Here is a 27,794-nt window from a genome sequence, read left to right on the forward strand (position 1 = left end):
AGTTCAGGAGTATCAGACGACTGAATTCTTGCGAAGTGTTGTCTTCGAACATGTATTACTGAACCAGCAACCAGCTATACATACCAGTACATTCCTTAGATATTGAAGTTCTGATCAGAGTTTTCCTGAGCACTTAGTTGGTTGGTATAGCCTTTACAGTCTGGCGGTGATTCGGCTAAACTAATGATGCCATAAATCTCACATGGTCTAGCCAGTAACCCACTCTCACTGAACAACTGCAGCCAACTTCTTGGATTGCCGAAAGTTTTCTTCTGATGATACAAATGGATGGCTGAGATCATCATGCATTGCAACACTATGCACCCTTCCTGTCGTGAGGAGGATGTTGTTTGTTTTTCCTATTTCGCCCCATCCAATAGGTGCGATCCAAGGAAACTTGCAGTTTCAACAGAGTTGGACCAATGACACATGGGTGTTAGAGACGTTCTTCCAAATGGCGAAGACTGCTTTTCTCAACTGCGTGTTTCGGACATTTGACATAGAGAACGCTTCCTCGTTCGCCGAGCATATATCGGCATAGAAAATTGCCAGTTCTTTGTGGATGACTCTGAAGGCCTTTTTATGCTCTCTTCGTGCAAGGGGCTGACTTTTTTTGTGCGAAATTTCTTCATAGTCCGTGAGCTCTCTTTATGTCCCTGGGCAGCGGGGCCTCTTCAATCATATGTCTGTTGGGATGCCCAGGTTCAACAGGAACTCTTTGTTCAGCATTGCATTTATCACCTTTATGGGTAGAATTGGTTGCATACTCGCACAAACGCAGGTTCTGATGTATCACCGGTGCACAGTATCAGCGAAAGTCTTACTCTCACAAGATCGAGATCTGGTTACCTATGTTGCCAGATATTCTTCATTTGGCATTCCTAAAGCATGCGTGATATTGATACAGGAATTGGTTACATACATAGCCTATGCAATTGGAGTGCAAGTGGAAAGTTTTATATTATAATCCCCCGGCCTAATGTATGTACATCTGACTATATCAAACTATTTAAGTATTGAAATTGTAATTAATATGTCCAATCCAGAGTTGAGAGTGAGTACATACAAAAATATCTTGTTGAAGCGCAATTTTTCGATTCATTGTTACGCGAGGGGTCATCTCACCCCTGGCGGTGAAAAGGTTAATTCAATAACAAATTGAAGTGGACATAAATTTGATGGACAAGCATGTATAGGTACTGTGAAAAAGAAAGCCCACATGCAATAGTTAGTGTGTTCGAAAGCCACTGGCGTAATGACACGTCAGAGAGTTAGGTTAAATTAGGTAGGTACATTGCCCATGAAGTTAAAGCGAGTTTCCGAAAACTTTATAAGCTTCGGGCACCATTAAGCTTGAACTATTATTCAGAATTTGAGGATACCTTGAAAAACGGAGCTGATTTCTGAGTTGGACCGTTGCCGTTCCAGAGGCCCTTCTAAGAATTTCTCGGGTCAGTTATATCCATTATATCAGGTCGAAGCAATGACTCGGGGTGGTGTCGAAATTCTGTATGTACAAAATTCTAAAAACAAAATTCTGCTTTTTTAAAATTCTGCTTTCTAAAATTCTGCTTTCAAAATTCTGTATTACAAAATTCTGTATTAAAATATAATGTTAACAATGTTAAAGAGGTCATGTAATTATTTTCAAAAAGTTCGCCATGCACAGTAATTCTGCGTAGAACACCTTTCTGCATAGGCGGCCTTGGGCCGCGCTTATAATAAATAACCCTGGGCTACGCCATGCCAAGTGCGGGTGTGTGGTATAACTGTGGCTACCACCACGGTGATGTCCTTCTGCGTAGGCGGCCTTCGGCCGCACTTTAAAAAATAACCCTTAGCCGATCCAACACCGGCTACGCCATGCCATGATTCCGGAATTTTGACTTCCAGAATTAAACATGCAGAATTTTGAAAAAGCAGAGTTTTAGAAAGCAGAATTTTAGAAAGCAGAATTTTAAAAAGCAGAATTTTAAAAAAGCAGAACTTTGTTCAAGCAGAATTTTTTTGCAATTTACAGAATTTTGTCACCCAGAATTTTGTAATACAGAATAATGACACGCTCCCAATGATTCAGGTACTAAATGCTTTTCTAAACACAATTATTTTCTATTAGAATGAAAGTGGTAATTCCTTACTTTTTGCTGGAGAAAAGAAGAAGGTTTTGACGATATTGGAAAGGAAAAATATTTATACTAAAATAGCTTGGCGGCTGCCGTGGTGTGACGGTAGCGTGCTCCGCCTACCACGCCGAAGATCCTGGGTTCACCCCCCGGGCAAAGCAACATAAAAATTTTAGAAACGAGTTTTTTTCAATTAGAAGAAAATTTTCTTAAGCGGCGTCGCCCCTCGGCAATGTTTGGCAAACACTCCGAGTTTATTTCTGCCTTGAAAAGCTCTCAAAGAAAACTCATCTGCCTTGCAGATGCCGTTCGGAGTCGGCATAAAGCAAGTAGGTCCTGTCCCGCCAATTTGTAGGAAAAATTAGACAGGAGAACGTCGCAAATTGGAAGAGAAGTTCGGCCTAAAATCTTTTCGGAGGTTATCGCGCCTAACATCTATTTTTTATTTATTTTATAAAATAGCTTGGTCTAAAACTTGTCAATTTCAAATCCATATCAAATTAATTTACCATGAAACTATGAACATACAAATTTATTCTGAAGGATGACACTACGCATTTATAGCACATTTAAGATCACGGTTGTGTACATTTTATCGCTAAGATTTTTAGATGTGGACCTTTTGGGTAAGAAAAGATGATTGTGAGCTATATTAAAGATGATGCATGATTCGTTGGATTTTGTGGAAAATTTGATGTATAACATATGCGAAAATAATAGACCAAAAAATGAATGGAGAGTGTTGCAGAGTTGGTCTGCTGAGATAACTACACAAGGGTCCCAAACTTAAGTTTCTGGAACACCCAACATCAAATTTTTTAGAAAACTTTTCCGCTACTAGAGTTTCAGAAACTGGCAAAAAAGAGAGTAATTTCGCCCGATATCTTCTTATTGCCAGTGGCGAAGATATTTGAGACCATTCTGTTCCGCTATTTTACCTCAAATTTTCGATGAGTCAAAAATCAGCAGGGTTTGGCCGGCAAACCCAATTGTTACGACCAAGATAAATTTCGGATTACGTCAAGATAAGGTTTACCACAGTTCAGTGCTCGAAGCCATCGACCTGTCAAAAGCTTTTGACACAGTTAACCTTGTTACGTTAGTAGAAGACATAAAAGGATCACCTCTTCCCAGCAGTCAAAAAAATGGATCGAAAATTTGATGAATGGAATATATAAACCAAGAAGGATTAAGCAGAAGGACACAGGGTGTTTTCTTAAACCATATTTTACTTAATTTCTACATCTCGAAGCACCCTTTTCCCTCAGAAGGAGTTACCCTTGTTTCCTATGCCGATACTGGCACAATAATTGGCCGGGCACTTTCGTAGATGAGTTATGCCCCAAAATAAAAGGCCACCTCCCTACTCTTTCCAGTTTTTTTCACTTTGTTTGATATGACACTATCATCATTATAATTATCTAACAAGTCTGCACCGACCCTTTGCATGACGTGGATGGAGTTGACACTGGTATTGGACATCCATGTCGATGGAAATACGCTTAAAACTGTCGGATACCCACAAATATTTAGAGTGCCGTTCGATAGTAGTCCCATTTTTCGTGCACATACAACTGCAATTGCATCACTTGGGATAAATATATGCTGCTGACAACTTATAAAGTAATTGTCCTGTTGCTTATTTGTAACCAGTAGCCGGTATGAAGACTAATGGCACATCTCAGCACAACTGTTTACTGTGGAAAAGCATGATGAGGCCCTCGAACTCATCCACATAGTCGCTAAATTATTTTGCCGAGTCACGCCATGCGGACTCCGTTCGCAGGGTGCAATACCATTTTCGTGCAGAAGAGGAAACAAACTTCCCCTGAATCATGCGTTACTCTAGCTGAACTTCGATTTGTATACTGTAACAGATTAAACTCGCTTTTTTTTAACTTGAGTGTTGGAAAAAGTATATCGCGATTGTTATAGATAATAAGCATCATCGACGTGTTATCGGATTGTTGTCGATGGGTTATGGGAGTGTTATCTATTTAACGGTTTTTTATTTATTACCAAAAAAATATCGATTTGTTACCGGAGTGTCAGCGATTTGTTATGGACCAGTTATCGAAGCGAATTTATAAATAAAAAAATGAAAATGATAAAAATAAATAAATGTAGGGCGTGATAACCTCTGCAGAGATTTCAGTCTGAACTTCTCTTCCAATTTGCAACGCCGATTCGGAACGACATCTGCAAGGCATCTGAGTTTTCACTGAGAAGCTTTTAATGGCGGAAATACACTCAGATTGTTTACCATATCACTGCCGATTGGCGACCCTGCTTAGAAAGCCTTTTCTCCAATTAAACAAAAATTGTTTCTAAATGTTTGAGGTTGATTTGTCCAGGATCTTCAGCGTGGTAGCCGGAGAACGCTACAAACACACCACGACGGTTGTCAATATGATTTCGACGTGTTATCGACAACTGTTCGGTTTCTTATCGAAGAGTTATAGGTATGCTATCGATAACAATGTTATCGACAGCTCATCGGGCTTTAATAAAACAGATACCGATAATACAATATTAAATACCGAAATAAAGTTTAATGGGTGGCTGCGAAAATGTGGCAGGATCACTACGGTATTGGCATTATATCGATATTTTGAATCAGGTCTCGAAAACGAATGCAAACCTCGTGTAATTTAATTTCAATAAGCAGAGCTTATCATCTTCGAATCGCTAGTAAACCTCGTATAAAGCAATACACAACATACAGAAAGCATTCAGGTGCTGTTGGTTCATCTAAACGATAGCACTGGGTTAGCTGAAAAATTTTGTTTGAATACAATTTACTCAAATTGTCAAAATTTACTAATATTTTAACGAACATTTTGTTTGCAAGTATCTAATTGTATATTTAGAGTTGGAATTGAAAGCAGAAAAATTTAATTGAGTTAAACCTCAAAAACAAATTGTAACACATTTTTGAACTTTAATTACAGGGTGTTCAAGCGTAACAACACTTATTTCTACACTGAAAGGAAAATACTGGTAAAATCAACCAAAATACGGGTCAATTCAACCGAAATTTCTGTAAATTTTTATCCATCGCAACAAGATGTTGAATCAACTGCGCACAAGTCGTTGATTCGTAACTGACCGTTTTAGTAGTCAAATGAACAAAAAAAGTTGTTGCGGCAGCTTTGTACGAAAGTACCTATGTTGCGGAATTTGCAAGGCAGATGAGTTTTCACTGAGACCTTTTCATGGCAGAAATACACTTGGTGGAGTGCTTGCCGAACAATGCCGAGGGGCGACCAAGCTTAGGAAAATTTTCTTCTAATTGAAAAACCTCATTTCTAAAATTTTTATGTTGATTTGCCCGGGGTGTGAACTCAAGGTCTCGGTGTGGTAGGCGGAGCACGCTACCATCACACCACGGCGGCCGCGATATTAATACGTAAATATGTAAATACATATAGTACACAGCATACATAAGTACAAAGTAGACAGCGTAGCGAGCGTAAAATTCTTTTTGAAATTTGCTCATGTATTGACTGTTGATCGCTATTGAAATGACCAGTGAGATCAGTTGTGTTAACAAAAAAATCAGTTAGATTGATTAGGAATCTGTCAATTTTACAGAATTTTGTTAACTTAAGAGCGACAATTTCTCTTCTGTTGAAATGACTAAACTAATTTGTTCGCTTGACAAAGAACTCGGTCGAATTAACCATAATTCGATCAATTTCACCGAATCTCCGTTAAGTCAAGAACAACAGAACCGATTTGTTGATTTTACTAGCACCATTTCTTTCAGTGTATGGCTATGGTCGCTTGACGCTTTTCAACATTTATATATGTACATAGATAATAAATATATTTACCAGCTAAAGTATGAAATATCTTGTAATTGAATGCATCATTGCATACAACGAATTTGGTGAAGGGAGGTGAGGAAATGGTACGTCGCACAGAGTTTCGTGTAGAACAAGCTAGCTGGACAAAAACAAAGTTCTTATTCTAAGAAAAGTGTAATGAGAAATGAAAGAAAACAAACAAAATAACGGGATTTTTGCTTTTTTTTTGATATTTCTGCTCATATATATTGAGTAATTGAAGTAAGAAGGCAGGAGTGGCCGTAAAATGCATTGATTAATTTGCAAAATTCTTGTGAATATTAAGCTTCATATTTCTTTTAAGTGAACACTTTTATATAATTTTTTTGATGGATTCTAAGCTCGAAGGTAAGTAAAATTTTTTAATAGTAATTCTTTCACAATTAGAGTATTTTCAATATATTTAACATTCCGTTATTAAGAAGAAAAGGTATTTATTCTCATATTTTTAAATTTAGGGACAAAAAAGTTACATACATCCGCGGACATCCGGGCTAAATTTTACATATGTTATAGCCGCAAGTGTTCTCTAATAGTCGAAAGAAAAAACCATTGCGAATTCTTTGCACATCTATTTTTAATTTTTTTTTTTTTTTGTAGATTTAGTTATCTCTACATATAAAATAGGATGTATGTACGTACCAGCTCCGATGAGATATTTGAACCTTTAAAGCTGATCTACAAACGGTAAAACTAATTCCCAGGTACAGGGAACAAACACGTAGCCATAAAACACACAAAAAAAAATGCGCAAGGTCAACAACAGCACATCAAAAGCAAAAAGGCGAAGATCACTGACTTCAACCCGCCACAACCTACCGCACCAGTCACCAAAACATAAAGACAGGTACATACAAAGCAATCCTAATGCAGGTATAACCACACTGGAACGCTACACAAAACAACCCCGTTTGTTAGCATCTACGCCAATACCTGAATGTAATATAAATACTGCACAACTGATAATAAATCAGAACAATCAACGACACTTAAGATGGCAGCACAACAATCATCAACTATTCACCCTGTCGGAAAATCAACAACACAAAGCAGTTTAGTTATACCCATACCAAGAACGGAGTTTTTTGACATATGGGTTCAACATTCGAAGGAAACCAGATATAAAGAATTGTTGAGTTTTGTTGTACTTAAGTACGATTTAAGCGAAGCAGCCGAGTATTCGACAAAAAGTTTAAGCTTACAAATATCGTCATATTCGTCGAAGCTGGATCAAAATTGGAACACTTCTGGAAGAGATAAGGAGCGATATTTGAATAAAAACTCGGAGTGACTTTCGGGTCCAGACTTCACATTTACAATAACGGTGGATTCAAAGTTGCTATCAGACCAGCCAACCACTTCTTTAGGTAACCTCGGCCCCGGAAGACGAAAGAAGGACTTTGTTAGCTGCAGTGAAAAAACCAAACGGCGTCGAGTGGATGACCTCTTGCAATCTAGAAGTCCTGGTGAATTACTTTATGCGGCAGAAGTATCAACGCGTATGTCCGACAACAGAAATGTTGCTAACATTATAAAAAAATCACAGGAAACCACTCAAATATCTGGAAAAAGATAACATGTGAGCCAGATGCAATATTCTTGAGCAATGTAGAAGCTTTAGCATACTACGTAGATAGCAAGTCGACGACTCATAGGTACAAAACGATTCGGAAGTGGAGCATCAAGACAGGCCATAAAGTTTATCCATCATTTTTTAATCTAAGAAAAGCTAAGGCAGAATGCTATCCAAATGAAATTGATGTGGGTGAAACACGTGCGGAAATTAAAGTCCAGTCCGTATTAGATAAAACTGTTGAGCGTTTAGTTTTAGCAAATCAAGAAGTTTTTGTTAGTTTATTACCTACAAACTTGACGTATACGATGGAAGCTCTGACCATAGTACATATAAGCAAAAGTTTACATGCAGTTCTGACACTGATGAGTTTTTGTTTATATTTTCTTTCGTTCCTCTTCAATTACAGGATGAAAAAGGTAACATTGTTTGGCAGAATCCTCGACCTTCTTCTACCATGTATTGTCGTCCAATTAAATTTATTTTTTCTAAACAAACAAAATATAACCTACCCTATAACTTTTTGTTGGATCAGGTTTTATTTATTTAAATCTATTGTCTTTTCTACTTTGTATGATACTTTTCTTTTAAGTTTTTGTAATAAGTAATTTACACATAATTAATTTAAATATTTACATTGTTATTATTATTATTGTAATTCACTTTTACATTCCTGACTGGTACTATAAAATAATTTTGTAAAAATTGTAGTGCCAGGATAAATACTCAAATAAATACAAAACATGTATGGACATATGTACAGTCACTCACATAAATAAGTAGACACCCCTTTTTGGACAATTCTTACAATTTTCGCTTTCGCAAATTTATTTTAACTAATTTCACATAAGAAAATTTGTCACGATCTATAACAAAAACTAAATTATATTTAAAAAATGTTTGAAAAATTCGACGAATTTTCATATTTTAACTTATTTTCCATAAGAAAATTTGTCACGATCTATAACAAAAACTAAATTATATTTAAAAAATGTTTGAAGAATTCGACGAATTTTCATAAAAAATTTTAATTTTTTTCCGAATTTTTAGAATTTTTTAGAGTATTGAGATTTGTAGTCCTTAAATTTAAGTACAATAAAGTAATATTCTTGACTCCTTTAAATTTTTTTGGATCTATGTCACTTATTCACATGAGTTACTGTATATGAAATAAGCAAATGTATGCATATGAAGTAAAATTTTGGAAAAAAATAAAAAAAAGAACATATGGCTGAAAAAAATGACGTAGTTGTAATAAATGACTGCATATGAAACGGAAAATCTCATAAAATAATTTTGTCCAGCTAGCTTGCTCTACACGAAACACTGTGCGTCGGTTGCCAGTTGACCCACTGAGTAGGAAATGCAAGTGCAAAAGACAAAATATCGCGTGTGGGGTAGTTTTAATTGACAAGTTAAAAAACTTAAAAGAATTTTTTTTGTGGATATGCGCAAGCTTTCATACATATATACATAGCGATTGGAGCAATAAATATTAAAATAATAATAATATATAACAACTTATAAAAAAAAAACACACACATTTAATTAATCATTCAAAATTAAAACTTTTAACTTTTGCTAAAAAAAGTTGATTGTGGTTTTTGTGCAATTTCAATTAGATCTAGCTAGACAAAAATAACTAACGCTTTTAATGTACATACATATATATATATATATATATATAAATTTTCCAAAATGTGTAAAAACGCCGTAACGCTAAATTAAAATATGCCCACAAAGCATTATCTACCTAGTACAATATAGATAAACTATCTCAGAAACACCTAAGAGGGATTAGAATTGATTAAAAAAGTTATTGACAGCGAGTGTTATATGACACGTATTTCATAGGTATATGTTAGGGTGGTTTAATTATTATTCACACTGTTCCTAAGACTAAGTTTACACACACCAAGTTTTGTTGCTGAAACTCGTCACTTTCCGATTTGGTGGTGACGAGAGAACCAAACGGGCACCGAGTTTCTTGTGCTCGGCGACTTTCTTTGTGTTGTGTTTCTGCTGTTGTCAAATTCTTTTTGTTTGGATATAGTTTTTTTAAAATAAACTTTTCATTGATTTTGAACACAGGTATTTATAATTTTATTGGAAATTTATAATATTTTACAATTAATTTTAAATTTTAAAAACAGAAAAAATATGTTAATACCTTTACGAAACTACTTTATTTTCTTGTATTTTTTCTTAAATTTTTTGTCGGCCGCCTCTTAATGCGGCTTAAACATTGGTGTAAATATGTAAATTTTATTACAAAAAACTAACGAAATACCAGAAAAATACAACCTAGTTCATTAAAAGTAAAAGAGCCAGTATGTATTTTTTAGGTTTTTTTGACATTCGGCTTTTTTTTTGACATTCGGCTGTTTTTTCTTTATTTTTTCTGACAAATGAAAATTTTCTTCTTAGTTTGTAAATTTTGTGCACAAATACGCAACTATACTCAACATTTTTGTGAAATAAGTGAATCAAGAGCACGCGAAATAATTTTTCAGTGTTATTTGCATTGTTTCTCTTGTGAAAAAAAGTTTGTGAAAAATAATGTTTGAAATATAAAGAGTTTTACTGTCAATCTCATTTATGTGGGGGAAACACGGGTCTTGCTTTATCATCATCAAAATTGTTTTTGTATTTGGATGTTTCGATAAAGTTTCGTCAGCATTTCTAGCTTGGAAGACGAATTAACGTAGTGTCATATAGGTATAAGAAAAAATTGAAACAAAATACCAAGTTGTTGCATGGAAAGAGTTGCCGCGTGTCAATATTATCCCAAACTCCAAAACAGATGTTGCCGATGTCCAGCAACAAAACTTGTTATGTGTAAACAGCGACTAACGAATTCAGAATATTTACAAAATTTTAGGAAAAAATGTCACGTGGTCTTAATTAAATTACGTGCCTGAAAATATTTGAAATACGATTTGCTTTAGTGAGGGACTAGTGCTTGGTTTTCATTAGGTCAACATGGCTGACATCAAAAACTGCCTCAAGCTGCCCCGCTGGACAGCTGGAGTCAAAAGCATTTCCATAATATCACATTATTCGCTCGGAGTCGATAAAGCAGTGCGTTGTCAAAACCACGCTAAAATTTTGTGTTCATTTATTTCATAACCCTTTCCATCATTTCCCGCTGTTTCATAAGCTTTGGCATTATTTAATCACGTGACGCCTATTGCGCAAACGAAAATAAATTGTCAACATGTTAGCAAATGAATTTTGAATGCCAAACGCACTTGGCGATGTACGACAGGGCCTTTTATTAATATTATCAAGTTTGTGGTCAAAACCAAGCATAAGTTTGCAAGGTCATATCGCTCACACTACTTATTTAAAATATCTTCCAGAAGTTTTGTACACAAGTGGTTTTGGAGATACTGATCGATATATGAAGCAGGTTGACAAAGAAATGTATTTATATAATATGGTTTGTATGATGTCCAACAGCACCTAATCGAGGAGTGGAATAATAAACCACGCAAACCGCGAATCACATTGTCTACTCTTTGGAACACATTTTTGAACAGCAAACAATTACTTCGCGCATAGATGCAATATTATATGCGTAGTTACATCCAGTTTTTCAGTTAACGATTAAAAGTTTGAGCCTTAAACCACGTTTACACATGCACTAATCTACAATAAATCCTCAATAGATAATCTACGTTTACATATGTTCCATCCCCAGGAGCTTGATTATTATCTGTCAAATTTTCACGTTTATTTTTTATTTCAGGCTTCCAATTAGCGATTACACTCTAGTTCATAATTACCGATAAGCTCAGGGAAAAATTTAAATGGGAAATATAGTTATTTAAGTAACGATTAGGAGTTAAGTACGATTTAGCATATCTGTAAAATTTTAACGTTTCTTTTTTATTTCGTTATATGTAAACTAGATCTAAGTTTTAAACCACTCTTCGGTTTAAGCAATTTTTTTATATTTTTGAAACTAAAATTTACTACTAGGTTTTTTTAATTTTATTCGTTTTAAATTTAAAATGTTTGTGACTAAAAAGTTTCAAATCTGAGCATTATATTAAAACAACAACAAGAAGTTCAAAAAAGTCTGAAAATAGAAACTGCAGTAACTTCTGGGAGTGAAACAAAACCGAAAACTATAAACTAGCTGCTGAAAACCTACATATAAAAAAATTTCATATGCGAAAATTGCTGTATAACATTTTGCGATGATATGTCTCGTTTTCCAGGTGGGATAGCTCAGTGAGTAGAGAGCAGTCAGACCACTTCGCCTTGAAATCCGCCGATAGACCACACAATTTTAATTTTTTTTTTTTCATTCCTCAACACTCGTTTTAACAAAAACCGATATAAATAATGGGAGTTTGAACCCAACTTTGGTTTCCTCATATATGAAGATAGTGAAACAGTTCCAGATTAATATTTCCTTTACACAGGCCTGCAAGACTCGACTATGAGGGAACCAAACCATAGCATGACGTAATTGATTAAATTATATGGATTTAAAAAGCTAGTGGAAACTACTATTAATAATTCTAGTACAACAATACGATCACGATACGTTGTTTAACCATCCATGTTCTCGCCGGGTTTCTTTTAGTGAGAAAATGTCAAAAACATGTGTGGATCGGTTATGTGGATTGCATTTGCTGGCCCAATGCGATGTAATGCATGAGGAAATGCGTCGAATTTGAATTTTTTGCCAAAAAATACGAATTTGGTGCTGTGTAAATGTGATATTAGGCTCAAACTTTTAACAGTGTAGCTAATAATCATTTTGGTATTATTAGTTTTTTTCTTTCCGTTATATTTCAAAAATTTTTAGCATAAATCATGACAAAATCGGGGGAGTTATTTTCGATGAAATTTTTTCTCTCCAAGAATTTGGTATAGAAACCAAATCAATTCAGCACGAAGGCCAAATGCCGAATGAAGGGGTAAGTCAATAATGGAAGGTGCGTCATCATATCAATACTCATATTGTTCAGTTTTGATATATCAAAAGAGTTTTGAAAAATCTGAACGTTTTATTAACAATGTTCAAAAATCCTGTGCAAACAAAAATTTCTCCACCCTAACTAAGTTAGCTATGTCAAAAGCTCTGTAAAAAGCAACCGCTGTCTGGAAAAGTATATATGCATATATGTAGGTACTGCTTTTTGTAGTGTATAGTGTAATCATATTCAAATCCTAACCACATTTTTTGAAAATGTAAACAGGAAGAGCCAGAAGTAAAGTATTGGGAAAGGTGCCTCTCATATACCGCCACCATAGTGGAGGAGGCAGATATGATAGAGTTCAATGGGTAGTGTAGCGCAACTCTGCCAAGCCATTGACAGCGCAATTTACACCTCCTGCAAACCTAATTGTCAACCTCACTATCTCTGTTAAATCATGTTTGTTTAGCAGGCGAGCCTCTGTCGAGTTCCTTACGGAAGGAGGAATCGGATGACCCACAAGGTTCCACGTGGTCCTATCAAATCTTTCCCGAGACGGTCGGGCTAGTACCTCTATGGCTGGGACGTACCAAATTAATATCGATTAAACTTCCCAAAACTATCGGGGGATTTCGTTGTCAATACAAGAAGAAGAAGAGGCGGATATGATTTTTCATTTAGGTGCATAAATGCATATAAGCATCTACAAGAAACTTAACCGACCCATTTTAGTACTTAGAAAGAATATTCTACCCACCGAGAACATAAAATAGTCTTAAACCTTTCGACCTATAAAGAGGGCTGTTTGGAAATTTGAACATGCGCTTACTTTTCAAAACAGTTAATTGCCTTGATTGCGTTTAAACTTATTTGAAGTGAATACTTCTAAGGTTATGGTAGGGAAAAACAGTCAATTAATGGAGTATTCGGTATTGTAAAACATAAATAAACAATAGTATCTCTCCTATTTATCTATGTCATAGCTGCATATCTATATCTTTATGTTTGAAAAGAGTCAAATTTAATTTGGGGCATATATTTCGTCTGCTCTGTTAGAATTAATATTAATTAAACTTAAAATTAGAATATTATAAGGGTCTGCAAATATGTAATTATAATTCCTCAAAATTTCAATCATTTTTGGGTCATTCAGGGACTGATACCAAGACCACTTTTAAATGTTCCGAAACAATAATGGGGGTTACTCTCAAGACATTTGGTAGTAATGTTACCATTCTGGGATAGTTTGTAGATCGTTTTGAGATTATTTTCAATTTCTTTCGGAATTGTTTTAGGTATTTGTTTAGATCAATTCGGAATTATTTCCGAGACCATTTCGGCACTATTTATTTATGGAATGAATTTGAAATAGTTCCGGAGCCATTTTGAAATAGCTACGGGAATGTTTTGCGAATATTTTGAAATCATTTTGATACCATTTTGGAATCATTTGACAAGATTCTGAAAAATTCATTTACCAATACGAAAAATAGTCGGGCTGTTATTGTTATCGGACTGTTATCAGCATGTTATTGGCTTGTTATGGGCGACTTATCGGCTTGTTGTCGATAACAACTATTCTCAAAGAGTTCTCGGTATATTATTCACGTTTTTTTTTATCGAAAAGATATCGATTTGTTATCAAAAAAGTGTCAATTCGTTATCAGTCCTTTTTTCGATACCAAATAAATATTTTTTGGGTGAAAAATCGTTAACTCTCGATAACAAATCGATAACTTTTCGATAACAAATGCGTAGTTTTTCGATGTGAAATCGATAAATTTTCGATACCAAATCGAAGTTTTTTCAATAACATATTGATCACCAGTTTTTACCCGTAACTCAAGATTTTGGCTGAAATCGACAATTTTTCAGCAACAAATTTATTGTTTTTCCATAACAAATCGATATATTTTTTCAATAACAGATCGATCACCAGTCTTTACCCGTAACTCAAAATTTTGGATGTGTTTGGAAAATTTCTTACCCTAATTCACGTTTTACTTGACGAGGAAAGTGTCACAATTGCCCAGGTATTTTTTGATGTTACACTGTGCTATGTAGACATCACATGTTGTTGTTGTTATAGCAGTGCTTTGCACCATCAAATAGTTGCGGCTACTCACAAATTGTCATCAATATTCCCTAAGGGGAGTCCAAAGAATCGCAACAGGGGTGGACCGGAGGGGATACGTTGCAAGCAGGACATACATTATGTATGTAGAGGTCGATTCTGGATATGTAAAGTTTGAGCTAGAGTGATGCGTGTCTCACATGCCAACCTAATATAAACGCACGCAAGTCATTTTCTGTCAAAAATTTCTCATGCACATACAGCTTGTATGAGAGCAACCCAAATTGAATTTGGTGCGTGAAAAACTAACTCGATTTCCAATTTTTGTTCTGCGTGACATTTAGATTCGACGTTTGCACACATGCTTTACATTGTCGCAACGCATGCTTATTTGCGTTAGGGCAAAAAACGCCGGTTGTTTGCGTGCGCAAAAAAAGAACGCAGTGCGGTTTTATTAGGTTGGCATGTCAATGAGGATATTGCTATCTTCTTCTGCGAGTTCAGGGAGATTTTCAACCTCAAAAGCATCACATTTCTATATTAATAGTACCGATCATGCGTAAAAGACGTTCCACTTCTAAATCGCATCCTGTCTATACCCAATTTTTCTAGAAGCTTCTCACTATCTACCGTTCAATGCTTAATTTCGGCTATCTACTTTTTTGAGCATAAGCCATATGCATGTATATTAGTGTGCCCCAAATTTAGATAAAAGCTAGAAGCTGCAAAATAAATCGCACCCTAATGTGCACATGCATGTATATATGTATGTACGTACGTGCTTTATACGCGTTTCAATGGCAGATTTGATTGGAAATACATACTCACACGCCACTTTGCCCCTCATCAGAAATATAGTTTGGAGGTTTTATAGTATGCAATTGAAGAGAGTATAGATGTGGATCTAATAATAGTAATTTGAGTTATTCTTTAGACTAAACAACAACGAAGTTATTGAACTCATAAATACAGGAAATAAGTTTTGTTTTCTCATAGTTATAGATAATTGATTTAAACGAAAGTAAAAATGTGGTGTTCGACGCGCTTTAAATTTAAAGAGCGATAATTTCAAAATCATACAAAGAAAACCCCAAAATGCAGACAAATAAATAATACTTAATGGGTTTAAATAAAGCGCTTAATTAAGCTGCCTTTCTTTTATCTAAAAGATAAAAAATTTTAATAAATAACAGTAAAAATAACGAATAAGCAAATCAAATAAAAAATAACTTACCACCCGACATGCTCAAACGCTTGCGCGCATCACGTTTTGAATATAGAAAGTGTTGTAATCCCAGACCAGCGCTGGTCTTTTTCGCGTTCAGCGAAGCACTAGCGCGACTTGCCAAACTTGGTGAACGATAGCGTGCGCTTTTCGCACTACCCCCCGAGCCGTAATTTAGAGCGCTTTGCGATTTCGTGAGCGGCGATGAGCTGGCCATTGCAGTCGATGTTGCATTTAAACCATCACTGTTGACTGGAGTATTAAATGCGGACGCGCCCGTACTTGTAGTTGGTAGGCGTGGCAATGAATTAGTACTAGCTACTTGCACACCACCCGTTAAGCTACGTGGCAGCGTTGAACGTGCACCAAAAGCATCCTCATCAGATGTATCTGATTCATAAATAGCATCTGGCACGCTCGAACGACGCACATCTTTACAATCGTTGGTTGAAACCCAAGGTTTAGCCGGCGAAGCTTCTAACTCTTGATGACGCTCATCACCACCTCCAATACTGCCACACGAGCGTACACGATCCAATTGCTCGCGACTCATACTCTTGTGATTGAACAACAAATCACCTGCCGAACGACGCTTTGCCACAGCCAAAGCGGACGCAGACGATGAGTTATCACGATCGAGTTGACTTAGTTTGGTTCTGGAATCACCATTCGCAAGTAATGCTGATTCAAAACTACCCCGCCACGAAAAACGTTCATAATCACTAGCGACACCACATTCCTCACCCGCAGTATCACTAACACCGCTACTCGATTGATGATAATGTGGACGTGTCGCTGCGCTTGAGCTGCTACCGCTTACATTGCTACTGCATGCTGCCGATGTTGAGGCTGAGTCCAACAATAGATCGTGTGATTTGCTGCGTGCAAGATTGTTCGCATCATCTTGCAATGCTTTATTCGTTTTTGTTTGATGCGACGCTAAATGGTGTGTGGTATGGTGATGTAGATGATGATTTTGTTGGTACAAAGAATGTGTGCTGTGCGCTCCCACTTTTGTTTGGTCGTTTTCCGAAGCGCTCTCCTCTTCCTCGTCTTCAGTGGTGGTTATAGAAATTTTTGCTTGCAGGCGCTTATGATGATTGCGTTGGGGTGCTATTGGTGAGTTTGTGCCATGTGAATCATTACCACTATTTACTTCATGCATGAGTGCAACCAAGCGTGTGCCAATGTGCTGCATTACTTTAGCGAACAGTTGCGGCGAACGTTCTGTACTTTGTGTGCTTCCGGTGGATATTTGATCTTCCTCGACTGGTTTTTGCGTAACACCTTCTACTGCGCTGCTTGTTGTTGGTTGTTCATCACCCGTTGTTATTTGCATATTTACGGCTGTGTTATTTGGATTACCCACAGCGATTTTTGAAAATGACGCCATTAGTTTTTGGTACACAAGCGCGGTATCTGGATTCAGCTCGTGTGTGTCGACTTCTAGTAGACCGCCATCACCTCGATCGCCTTCCTCATCTATCTCAAACTTATTTATAATTTGCTGACAGCTTGCTGATATTTGCTCTTTAAGCTCGCCTTTACGCCGATTGCTTCCCTCTAAATCTGAGCTCGTATAATCCGAGGAGTCACACGAATCGGACCATGTATCCTCGCTACTTAAATATTCTACAATCTCACGCACTTGGTCGTCATTTATGCCCGGCACAGTCTTCATCAGACGTGTCAACTCATTCTCGAAGTAGGCCAATTGTGGGCCCGCACTTTTCATACGTCTCACTGACGTCGGCGTAGTCTGATTGGGTGTAGGGCCGTTAGAGTTACCGGCAGAACTATAATTTTGCTGTGCATTTGCAGTGGCGACCACGAGCGTTTTGAAGAATTGCCGCATTTTAGACATCATTAAATTGGTCTCCTCATCGGAGCTCCAATTATTGAAACTATCCTTACGTGACAAGCTTGCATTGGCTGCTGCTGGTGGCAAGGGTGGTTTAGGCGTGAGACCATCACGTTGAAGCGTGCATGTTGTATCATGTGGTGTTGTTATGAGCACTACTGGCACTGAGTTAGTTGTTGAGCTGCACGCTGCAGATTCTTTGATCTCCTCTATTTGTTCAAGTGCAGTGGGTGATTTTGTGCGCGTTGCAGCAGCGCTTGTTGTGGGCAGCTCGCAGTCAGGTGATTTGAGCAAATCATCATTACTTCCAACAAAACCGCTATCACGACTACGATGCTGCTGCTTCTTTGCTTGTGCGCTGCTAATTGAACCAGGGGTTGGCGTACGACACTCGGCTGTATTTGTCGATCCCGCTATTGTGGATTTGTTGGCATCATCTGCCGAGTCTTGAAGTTTCTTTTCATCAAGCGAGTCGTGTCGCTTGCGTACTTGTTTCTTACGTTTCATTGTATCAGAAGAGTTAGACGACTCGAAAGCCTTATCGTCACAGCGGCTACTCACATGCAACACAGTTTCATCGCAAGCTTCAGATTCAGATGAATCCAATAAATCGCTGGTTGTAGAAGTCATCAAACTCGGTTCGAGTGAATCGGCGGGTAGCGATTGTGCATCTACGAGTAAATTATCTAAAGAGGAATTATGTGAACGTGGCGTACCACGCGCGCGCACCAAACGCTTGCGTCTTTGACTCGGACTCGGGTGCCCCTCACTATCACTGCCCACACTACCGCTTTCATCAGACTCATTCTTGTCGCTATTGCTAAAACCCATAAAACCTGATAGGAAATATTTTTCTAAACGTGACGAAGCAAGTTCGGCAGCGCTATTACTATCATTTGCATTATGCTCCTCATGCATACCACCAAGGGAATCGAGTCCTTCTGAGCATTCGCTGCTCACCTCCGAAGCAGTGTCATCACCGCGTGTATCAATCGAACTCATCACCTTACCATCGCCCAAATCGAAGAAAAAATATTTTTCCAAATCTGATGCTGACAAGCGATTGTGATGATTGATTGTGCGCTGTCTGCGGCGCTCAAGCTCATCCATATCTTCACTGCCCTCCTCATTGACGCCGCGTAGTGAAGCAACCTCACTCTCTTCACAACTCTCCTCTACAATGGTGTGCAGCGTAAAATCGATTGTTGAACGATGATAACCGCGTAGCTCTTCTTCGCGATCGATAAACATACCATGCGCTGAGACGGTATCATCACCATCCATGCTCATGTCTTCCGAATCGGAGGCAGTTGGTGTGGTATCATCGCCGAAATCTTCATCACCGCGTTGGCTGATTTCCTCTACCCAGGAGTCGTCATCAGCTAGACCTTCTTCTAAGCAATTCGTTTTAGTCTTTTTATTTTTGTGCTGCGCTTCGGGCAGAAAATCACCTTCACCATTATCACCATCATCATTGTCGCCTGCTCGACTACTACGCCCACTGCCACGTCCATTCGAAAGATTATCAAAATCTTCTTCATCTTCCTCGAAATCACCATACGCGATTTTTTGTTCACGTAGCAAATCTACAGTATTCACTGGATAAGATAATGTGACTTTGCTGTTGTTATTGTTAATTGTATTGCCAACAGCTGACGATACATACAAAAGCGATGTTGCGGATGAAGAAGGTGCTTTCGGTGACTCACCATCATCAGCATTGTTATAGCTGTGGGTATTTCTTGCATCGCCAAAACTTGTTCTACTATCTTGATTTGCATGACTGCTAATGCTTTGCCGTAACGACTCTTTATTCCCCTCATATCCACTCAAACGTATAATACTACCACCATGCGCGCTACTACCAATACAATCAGCGCCAGCGCCACCGCGCGCACACCCAATGCTTGTGGTTCCTTCATTAATATCATCACGGCTGTCATGTATTATGTGTGGCTTTACACGTGTGGTGGTGGATTCTATAGTTGTTATTGTCGTTGTTGTTGTTGCACCGCTGCTACTAATGTTTCTTGCTGTTAGCAGGTCATTGCCGCTACTAATTTGACCGCTATTGCTGTTGTCTTTTGTAATCATAATTAAACTACGATATTTGGCTGAAAGTGAAGTGGTAGAAGCAGGAGTGGCAGGCGAATGGATTTTTGTGCGCGTTGTGTGTGCGGGTGCGCCACCACCACCAAAAATACTATCAAATTGTTTGCTACCGCTATAAGAGGAACTTTCGTTGTAATCGTTCTTGTCGTTGTTAATGCTGAAAACAGAGGGCGCGTATGTGGACGCGACCGCTGCTTCGAAAGAATCTGCTGTTTCCGTTGCACTGTGCTCTACTTTAATTCTATCACATCCGAATGCGCTGCTTGGCGCTTGTTTTTGTTGCTTCTCCAGCGCGTTAGCTGGCATGTAGTCAACGCTAGTAAGGCTTTTAGTTGAAAATTGTTTTGTTTGCACCGCGCTGACGTCGCGCCCGTTTTCGTGCACGTCGCGCTCAAGTACGTGCTCACCCGCGAGTTCCTTTTCGTAGTTTCCTTTAACGTTTTCTATTGCTTTATTTTGCAGTAACACAACTTGCGCGTTTATTTGCTTATTAGCGCTTGCTTTATATTTAATTTTATTTGATTTTTGTTTATTATTTTTCTTATCGTTGTCGTTTTGCACACTTTGCACTATTTCGCATTGCTCAACACTAACACCAGTGTGTTCGCTTTGATTACCATTTTTTGTTATATTTTTCAGCTCTTTTTCTTCATCTACGTAATCTTCATGCAATTTATTTTTCACTCCACTTTTCGTATCGTATTCGTCGAATTCTTCTTTCGTTTGCTCGGTTACACTTTTTTGCTTTTCATGAATTTGCAGTGCGTTTGCACCAACACTTTTTGTTGTAGAATTTAATAAAATTTTATTTTTGTTACCAAAATCACAATCATCACTCCACGCGCCGTCGTTAGCTTTGTGCTCGCGTTGTTTCACGTTTAACATTTCATTTTCGACTAAACACAGCGAGTTGGCCAATTCATTCGCGTACAATGCGCGTATGGCTTCCGCGGCCATTAAGTTAGCAGCATTAGCTACGCTCGTTGTAGTTGCTTTGTTAGCCATTTCGTTGTTTTTATTATTGGCATTGTTGTTGTTAGCGTTTACACCTTCGTGCTCTTTAACGTTGTGAATTATTGCTTTTGTTAGCAGCGCTGCAGCTGACTTTGCCTCCTCTGCGTTCTTTTCATTAGTCGCTGCCATCACTTGAATTTCAGTTTCGCCTTCACACTCACTTTTTTGCTTTTCTACTGTTTCGACAATTTGCAGTTTTACGTCTGCTACCTGCGCGCTCAATGTATTGTTGTGCTCTTTAGTTTCCACTGTTGGATGTTCTGTGTCTGCCGCTGCCAGCGTCAGCGCCGCTATTTCACTCAGCGCCCTATTCGTTTCAGTACAAACAATTTGTTCAGGTGTTTTAAGTGCCTGCTGTTCGTTAGCTGTGTTGCTGGTGGTTGCTATTGTTTTTGCTGTTATTGCTTTTAATGTTTTTTGTGCTATTTTCGATCTTGCTGTATATGCTGTTGTTGTTGTAGTATCGTCTGGTAAACTGGTTGTTTCAAGCGAATCCATAAAGCAACCGGAGAGTGATTGTGGTGCTGGTGTTAGCGTCGTCCCAGTCGCCAGTTCATTAGCTATTTGGCATGCTTCGTTGAATCGTGACAGCCATGCGGGTTGTTGTTGGATGTTATGGCCTTCTTGGTATTCTATTTTTTTAGCTTGTTTTGTTATTTTAATGGCTTCTGTTTTTTCTATTTCCTCAGTTTTATTATTCATTTCGTTTTTTGATACTAATTTTCCGCATTCTACTTTTTCTTTTATTTCGTTCTTTGCTTTTGCTACTTGGTCTTCGTTTTCTTCGTCATCTAATCTTTTCTTGTTTGGTTCAACTTCTCTTTCCTTGTTTACTACAACTTTAGTTTCCTGTTTGACTTCTCCTTTTTTATCTGTTATAACTTCCTTCCCTTTTTCGCTTGCTATTTCTTTGCCTTCTATTTCTTTTTCATCAATGAACTTTTGGCTCGCTTGCTGTTCATATTTCGCGCATTTTTCTAGCTCTTTTTCAGTCTCATCAGTCGGCTCTTGAATTGAGGTTTGTGGCATTTTGGTTTCTCCCAACAAGACTAGATTATCATTTGCCTTTTCATTTCTCCAAATTTGCTGTTTAAAGTCCCCCTGAAGCTGATCTTCAGCGAACGCACGTGTTTTGTTTTTCTGTTTTTCTTGTTCTGTCTCCAGTTTTTGTGTGCTATTATTTTTCGCCACCTCATTTTCTGTCCAACATTGGTATGCGACCCAGACTTCATTATGTTTATCCATTATTTCAGCGCTGTTGTTGACATGTGGTTGTTTTATTTTCTGTTCGTTTTCATAATCTTCTCCTTCCTCATGTATAGTTAATATTTCCACGTCAAAAGCAGTTTTGTTACCTGCGCTAATTTCAGCGGCGCCCATGCAGTGCGCGCGAGACTCTATTTCGTTGATTTGGTTAAACGTTTGTGATTTTAGATTTTTTTCATATTGTTCATTTTTTTCATTCTTTCCATCTTCTGTTACATCCTTTTCTGCCGTATTTTCTTTTGCTGTATCCTCATACCGCGCCTCGTTAACAATTTTTTCATTTTCGCATATCAGCAATGCGTTCCTTTCCATAGTTTCTACTTCACTCATTTTTTCGGCAGCGCCTCCCAGCTCTCCCCTGAATGTATGCACCAGCTTGAACTGCACCTGCTCATCATTGCCTGCATCTGCCGTCTTTTGTGCATTCATATTTTCATACGCTTCGTTGCTTGTTTCATTTATGGCTTCAGTGCACTTCGTTTTAGATGTATCAACGTTTGTTAGTTTTGGTGCTAATGTTCTAGTTTTTTCTTCATCATTTATTGTCTGACAACCTGTTTTGCAACTATTTTTAGTTTCATCTTCAATCATATCACACTCAATGCTTTGTTGCTCACGTTTACGTTCTTGCGCTTTAGCATCAGCGGTTGCAAAACCGACAGCGTTAGGAACCCACGCGGCACCGCTTGCTTCCTCCATACCAATTTTGCTTACACAATGCGCGCCCATATTTATTACATCATCATGAGCACGAGACTCATCATTATAAGTATCATTATCAGCAACAATAGGCGCGTCATCGCTATTGTTCTTTCTCATTGTGCTATTGTCGTCATCATTTAAGCCGCTGTGCTCAGATTCAGGTGATTCTTTTTTTACTGCTGCTACTGAAGAAGACTTTAAAGTGGTAGGCGGCGCGTTTGTAGTGGCATATGTGTGGCTCTCACCTTCTTCTTCCTCACCAGTTTTATTGTCTGCCACTAACAAATGGTCTTGATTGATTTCTTCAACACCGCGTCGTAACTTTTGTAATTTTAGTTCAAGCTCTGAATGTTGCTTTGTTAAGGCGAGTAAACGATTTACATCGTTTGAAATGCTATGCAGCTCATTGCAAGCTTCTTGCGTGTCTATTCCCCAATCGCATATATCGCGCATAAATGTTTTCGTAGCGCTATCGTTAGCGCTTGTTAGTGCTGTTTTTGTTATTATTGTGGCTGGCTCATTAAAATCGAACACAAACGTTGGTGTATCACTCGTGCCATGTTTTATTGTTTCGTGCATTGCAACAGCTGTTTTCTTAGCTTCTTTTTTTCCATCGTTATAAGTAGTGCTCTCTGTTAATTGCTCTGTTTGTTGTGTAGCGCGCTCGTCGCGCGCAATGCTTTTGTCAATATTTATATTTTTATTTATATTTTCGTTATGCTTTTCATTTTCGTTTTTCGCCAACTTCGCGGCGTTTGCCATTTTATTGTCTGCTGCACTTGCCACTTTCTTGTTAACTGTGCCATCGACACCATGCGCTTTACTATTACTACTACCAGCTGCAACGTCAACTGCATGTTGATATTCACGTTTACGCTCATATACATGCCTCTCCACCTCTTCATCATTGAGTAGGCGTATTGCATGCAAGACTACACCGCCGCTATCGCCACCACCGCGCGCTTCTATACTTTTCTTGTTGTCATTATCGTCGGCGCCGCTAAAGCGTATAATAGAATTCGCAAGATCTTCAGCTTCGTATGTTGCTACATATTTACCGCTAATATGTGAACATTCACTTTCAATTGCAGCGCGTTCATAATTATTACCATCATCGCAATCATCGTCACTGTAAATTTTCTCAACATTCAGTTCATTGTCGCTTGTCGCATCACTCTCACTTTCATGCGCTCCACGCCTCCGCCGGCAAGCATTTTCGACTGCTGCTTGCTCTTCACTAATGACCTTCACCGAATTCAGCACAATACCGCAATCGGTGCGCTCGGTATCTGTGTCATTATCAGAGGAATCTTCTAAATTGGCATCTGATGATTGCGAATCGTTTTCGCTTGATGTCGAATCACCACGATGCCGTTGCTCGCGCGGTACAGGGTTTACCACGAATATTTTTGAAAAATGTTTGCTTTTTGGACGTCGATCAGCTATTGTGCCGGTATCATCGCTATCCACTGTTTCAGAAGAGCTGGAACTACTTGTTTCGCTGCTTGTATTGGTATTTTGATCTTTCGCCGATGTAGCTGAGCTGCGTGAATATGGACGACGTGTGTGCGCATTGGATTCGGCATTACTGCTAGTGCCCGCTTCAACATCACCATCTCGCTCATCGTGATCATCATCGTCATCCATATGGCTAACAATGAGCTCATCAATACCTGCCACACTTGCTATATCGTAACTACGTTGTACCGAACGTCGCGTACCGCCTGCGCTTTCCCGTGAGTTAGTTGCTTTCGGGTGCTTACCTTTCGCTTGCTTATTGTCGTCACCGCTCGCGTATTCATCCGTATCTGTATCACCGCTAGCCGTCGACTCTGTGTCTGAGGATGAAAATACATTTTCACTTTGTAAATAACCGCCCGCGTTGGCGGCGTCGTTCTTTAGCTTGCCAACTGAAATCATAGCGCTATATGATTTTGTTTCATTAACACGTTTTTTCGGTATATTTTCAAAATTATTTTCTTCAATTTTTCTTAGAAGATCATTTTCTTCAATATTTTTATTCTGCGTTTCCTCGCTAGTTCTAGTCACCCTTACTACAGTCTTACAAGTGCTCGCCTTATTAGCCAAACCACAACTGGTTTTACCAACGCGCTCCAGCTCACAATCAATCGTGCTGTCGTTTTCTATGAATTTCGCAATACCTTTCACATTTTCGCTGGACTGTCTGCTCTGTTCGTAGTTGCAGTTGGTCGTTACGCTGCTAGTAATATTACTATTTCCGCTGCGCCTTCGTAAAGCAACCACTTTTTCCTTTATGTCACCAACGTCGTTGGCATGTGCAATGCTTGGGCTTTTAACAGCGCCTTTATTTGTAAACAGGCTGGCTTGAGCGCAGCTGTTCTCAAAACGAGTTCTTGTTGTTGCGTTGTTGTTGTCCCAGCTATTGTTCGCCGCCTCTTTTATTTTATTGCTTTTATTTTGTTTGTTTGTTGTAAAAGGCTTTTCTACTAAACTCGAGTATCGACAGCCCTGCAGTTGTGCTGTATGACTGCTGCCGCTGTCTTGCGCGTCGCTATTGTTCTTGACGCGGTGTTGATCGTGACTCTGTTTGGTACTGCGCGCAGACGCTGCGATAGACGAGCGTATCAAATTTAACTCGACGCCTGATATTCTTTTTGTTGTTGTTCTTGGCAAAGCTATTGGTATTGTGGAAGCTGTTGGTGTTGTTGTTGTTTTCAGGACTTGTTTGGCTAAGGCGTTACTATTTGTTTGTTTTGCTATATTCTGGTCATTCCGTGACGAATGCAGTGACGATGACGAAGTCGATAGTAATGACGATGGCACATACGTTTTCTCCTCGCGCACCGTCCCGCTCGATTCTCGGTCTGTAGCACTATTACTAATAGTTTTAGTTTTCTGGGTTTTATTATATTTGTATTGCTCGTTGCCTACATTTGCTGTGCTGTTTTTAGCAAGACTAGTTTTAACATTAACGCGGCCTACCTGTTCGCCTCCTGTAATTTTTTCTACAAACTGGTTCGACTCCGAACTTTTTTCGTCAGCAGATGTTTCGTTTCGTAGTTGTTCTTGTTGTTTTTTCTTTGCTATGCAAAATTTGCTATCATTACTAATAGCAGACGTGGAATTCTTTTCTATTAACTGCCTATCAACATAAGCGCGCTCTCCTACCGCTACACCCGCGTCTGCTACGCAATTTATTGCCCTATCAGTTACAGGGTTTGTTGGAATTGCGTTATCAAAGTCTGCACGCTTATCACCAAAATGCGCGTTATAATATGTTGTTGTTGTTTTTATGCCTTTACTAACTAAAACTGTGGGCGTATCATTTTTCACAAACACTTCACACGCGTTCACCTCGTTGGATATGCGCGATGTATCCGTTTCTTTAAATCCACGATTTGCAAGCGTCGACGGTATGCCTGCAACTAAAGTTTGTGGCTCGCGCAATTCATAAGCCAACCGCGCGCCGCGTTTATGCTCATTGTCAGCGTATCTATGATTCGCGTTTGTGTTGGTGCTAGCATAGCACAACGTCTTGTTGTTGGCGTCTTCTGTTGTTGGTAAATGAGCTGCATTTGTATTGGTTGCAATACTGTTTGCGGTTTGTGTGCCATAGCTGTTGACAAGTAGATTTTGTTGTTGCTGTAGACTGCTTGCAGAAAACCGGCTTAAACTGCCGAATTCTGCTAAACCGCTACTAGTTAGCGTTTCTAAACTGCCCGCTGTAGCTGTTGTGCCATATCCTGAGGAGGAGGATTGCGAATACATGGAGGCGCTTAGTTCAGGTGTTGATGATTTGAAACCAGCGCGCGCTAGTTTTGCGTTGACACCCACTACGGGCAGCGCACCTAGTATGCCGACTTCATAGTCATCCGCTTGCCTTTTGGCACTCAAATGTTGATAATTGGACACACTTGAATATGCTGCTACCACCGCAGCTGCTGCGGCGGCTTGCATATTGTTAGTTGCTTCGCTAGTATCCTGAGACAATGCTTGTCCAGCGGTGCCCCACAGCTTTTTCAATGAGGCGCGTAGCTGCTCATCTTTCTCCATCATTTGTAATATGTCTGAATGGCTAGCAGCATGCCCTGGCACATTTTCGGCGCCCTTCAATACCGTCGCTGGCTGCCAGTTATGGAAGGCGGCCATCGGTACAGGTATTGGCACTGGCACAGGTATGGGCACATATTGCGGTTGTGGTTGCGCAGTTGTATTGGATGGTGTTTTTACAGTGCCACCACAACTACAGACCCCACCGCCTCTGTTTGATATCTTTCCATTGTCTTGCAGTTGTTTAGCTGCAGCACCATGGTGGTGGTGGTGATGATGTCGATAATGTTTACTTTCTTTGCCTAAATAACGCGTTTTAATGCGTGTCGTCTTCATGCTCAATTGCTGTTGCGGCTGCTGGTGCTGGTGGCGCTGGTAGTGCTGGCGTCCAGTCGCAGTAGCCCCCGCAGCCAACACTGGCGCACGCACAAAATAGCCATCGGAGCTGGTTTGTGAGGAACTTTCACCTTGCATCAGCAGCTCCTCATCAGTTCCAGTGTCACTTTCGCGTATACGCGAACAATAGACACGCGGCGATGACTTGCGATAGAGTAGAGGCGATTCGGTTGGTGAGGCCGTACTTTCGCTATACTTAAAATCACGCATTGCCATGCGGTGACGCGTGAACATTGGCGAGTTGCATGGTGAATAGAAGATTTGTTTTGTTATTGAACCGCTGGTACAAATCATTGAGGGCTCAAAATAATCCCAATCGCAATCATCTATCGTAATGCTGCTATAATTTTGTGTTGATGATGTTGTAGAGCTGCTGTCTTCGAATTCTTCATCTTTGCTGGTGGATGAGGCAGACGAATCAGGCGAGTTGATGAATACCAGTTTAAATTCGTCAGCATCCATGTTGTAGTGTTGATGGTTGAATGTGATCGATTTGAATTCCAATTCGGAGGAGGTCTCCATATCATAGATATCTGTGCGGAGTGTAAAATGGGTGATTGGAATATCAAACAGTACAGAGTACGAGGTTTGCGTATTAGAAACCCGTTACCGCTTACGGACTCAAACATGTATT

The 27,794-nt window shown here is 39.0% G+C and overlaps 1 protein-coding gene across 2 annotated transcripts in view; it reads right to left on the reverse strand.

The window, feature by feature from the left end:
- btsz (bitesize) overlaps positions 1-27,794 on the reverse strand; it is a 184,930-nt gene that overhangs the window by 46,899 nt on the left and 110,237 nt on the right. Inside the window, exon 10 of one of the 2 annotated variants that reach the window (XM_067760930.1) lies at positions 15,787-27,693. The exons of the other annotated variant lie outside the window; for it this stretch is intronic. Within the exon in view, the coding sequence (XP_067617031.1) occupies positions 15,787-27,693 (11,907 nt within the window). The remainder of the gene's footprint in view (positions 1-15,786; positions 27,694-27,794) is intronic. 2 annotated transcript variants of the gene reach the window in all.

This window comes from Eurosta solidaginis, chromosome 1, assembly GCF_040869045.1.
Source record: "Eurosta solidaginis isolate ZX-2024a chromosome 1, ASM4086904v1, whole genome shotgun sequence".
NCBI lineage: Eukaryota > Metazoa > Arthropoda > Insecta > Diptera > Tephritidae > Eurosta > Eurosta solidaginis.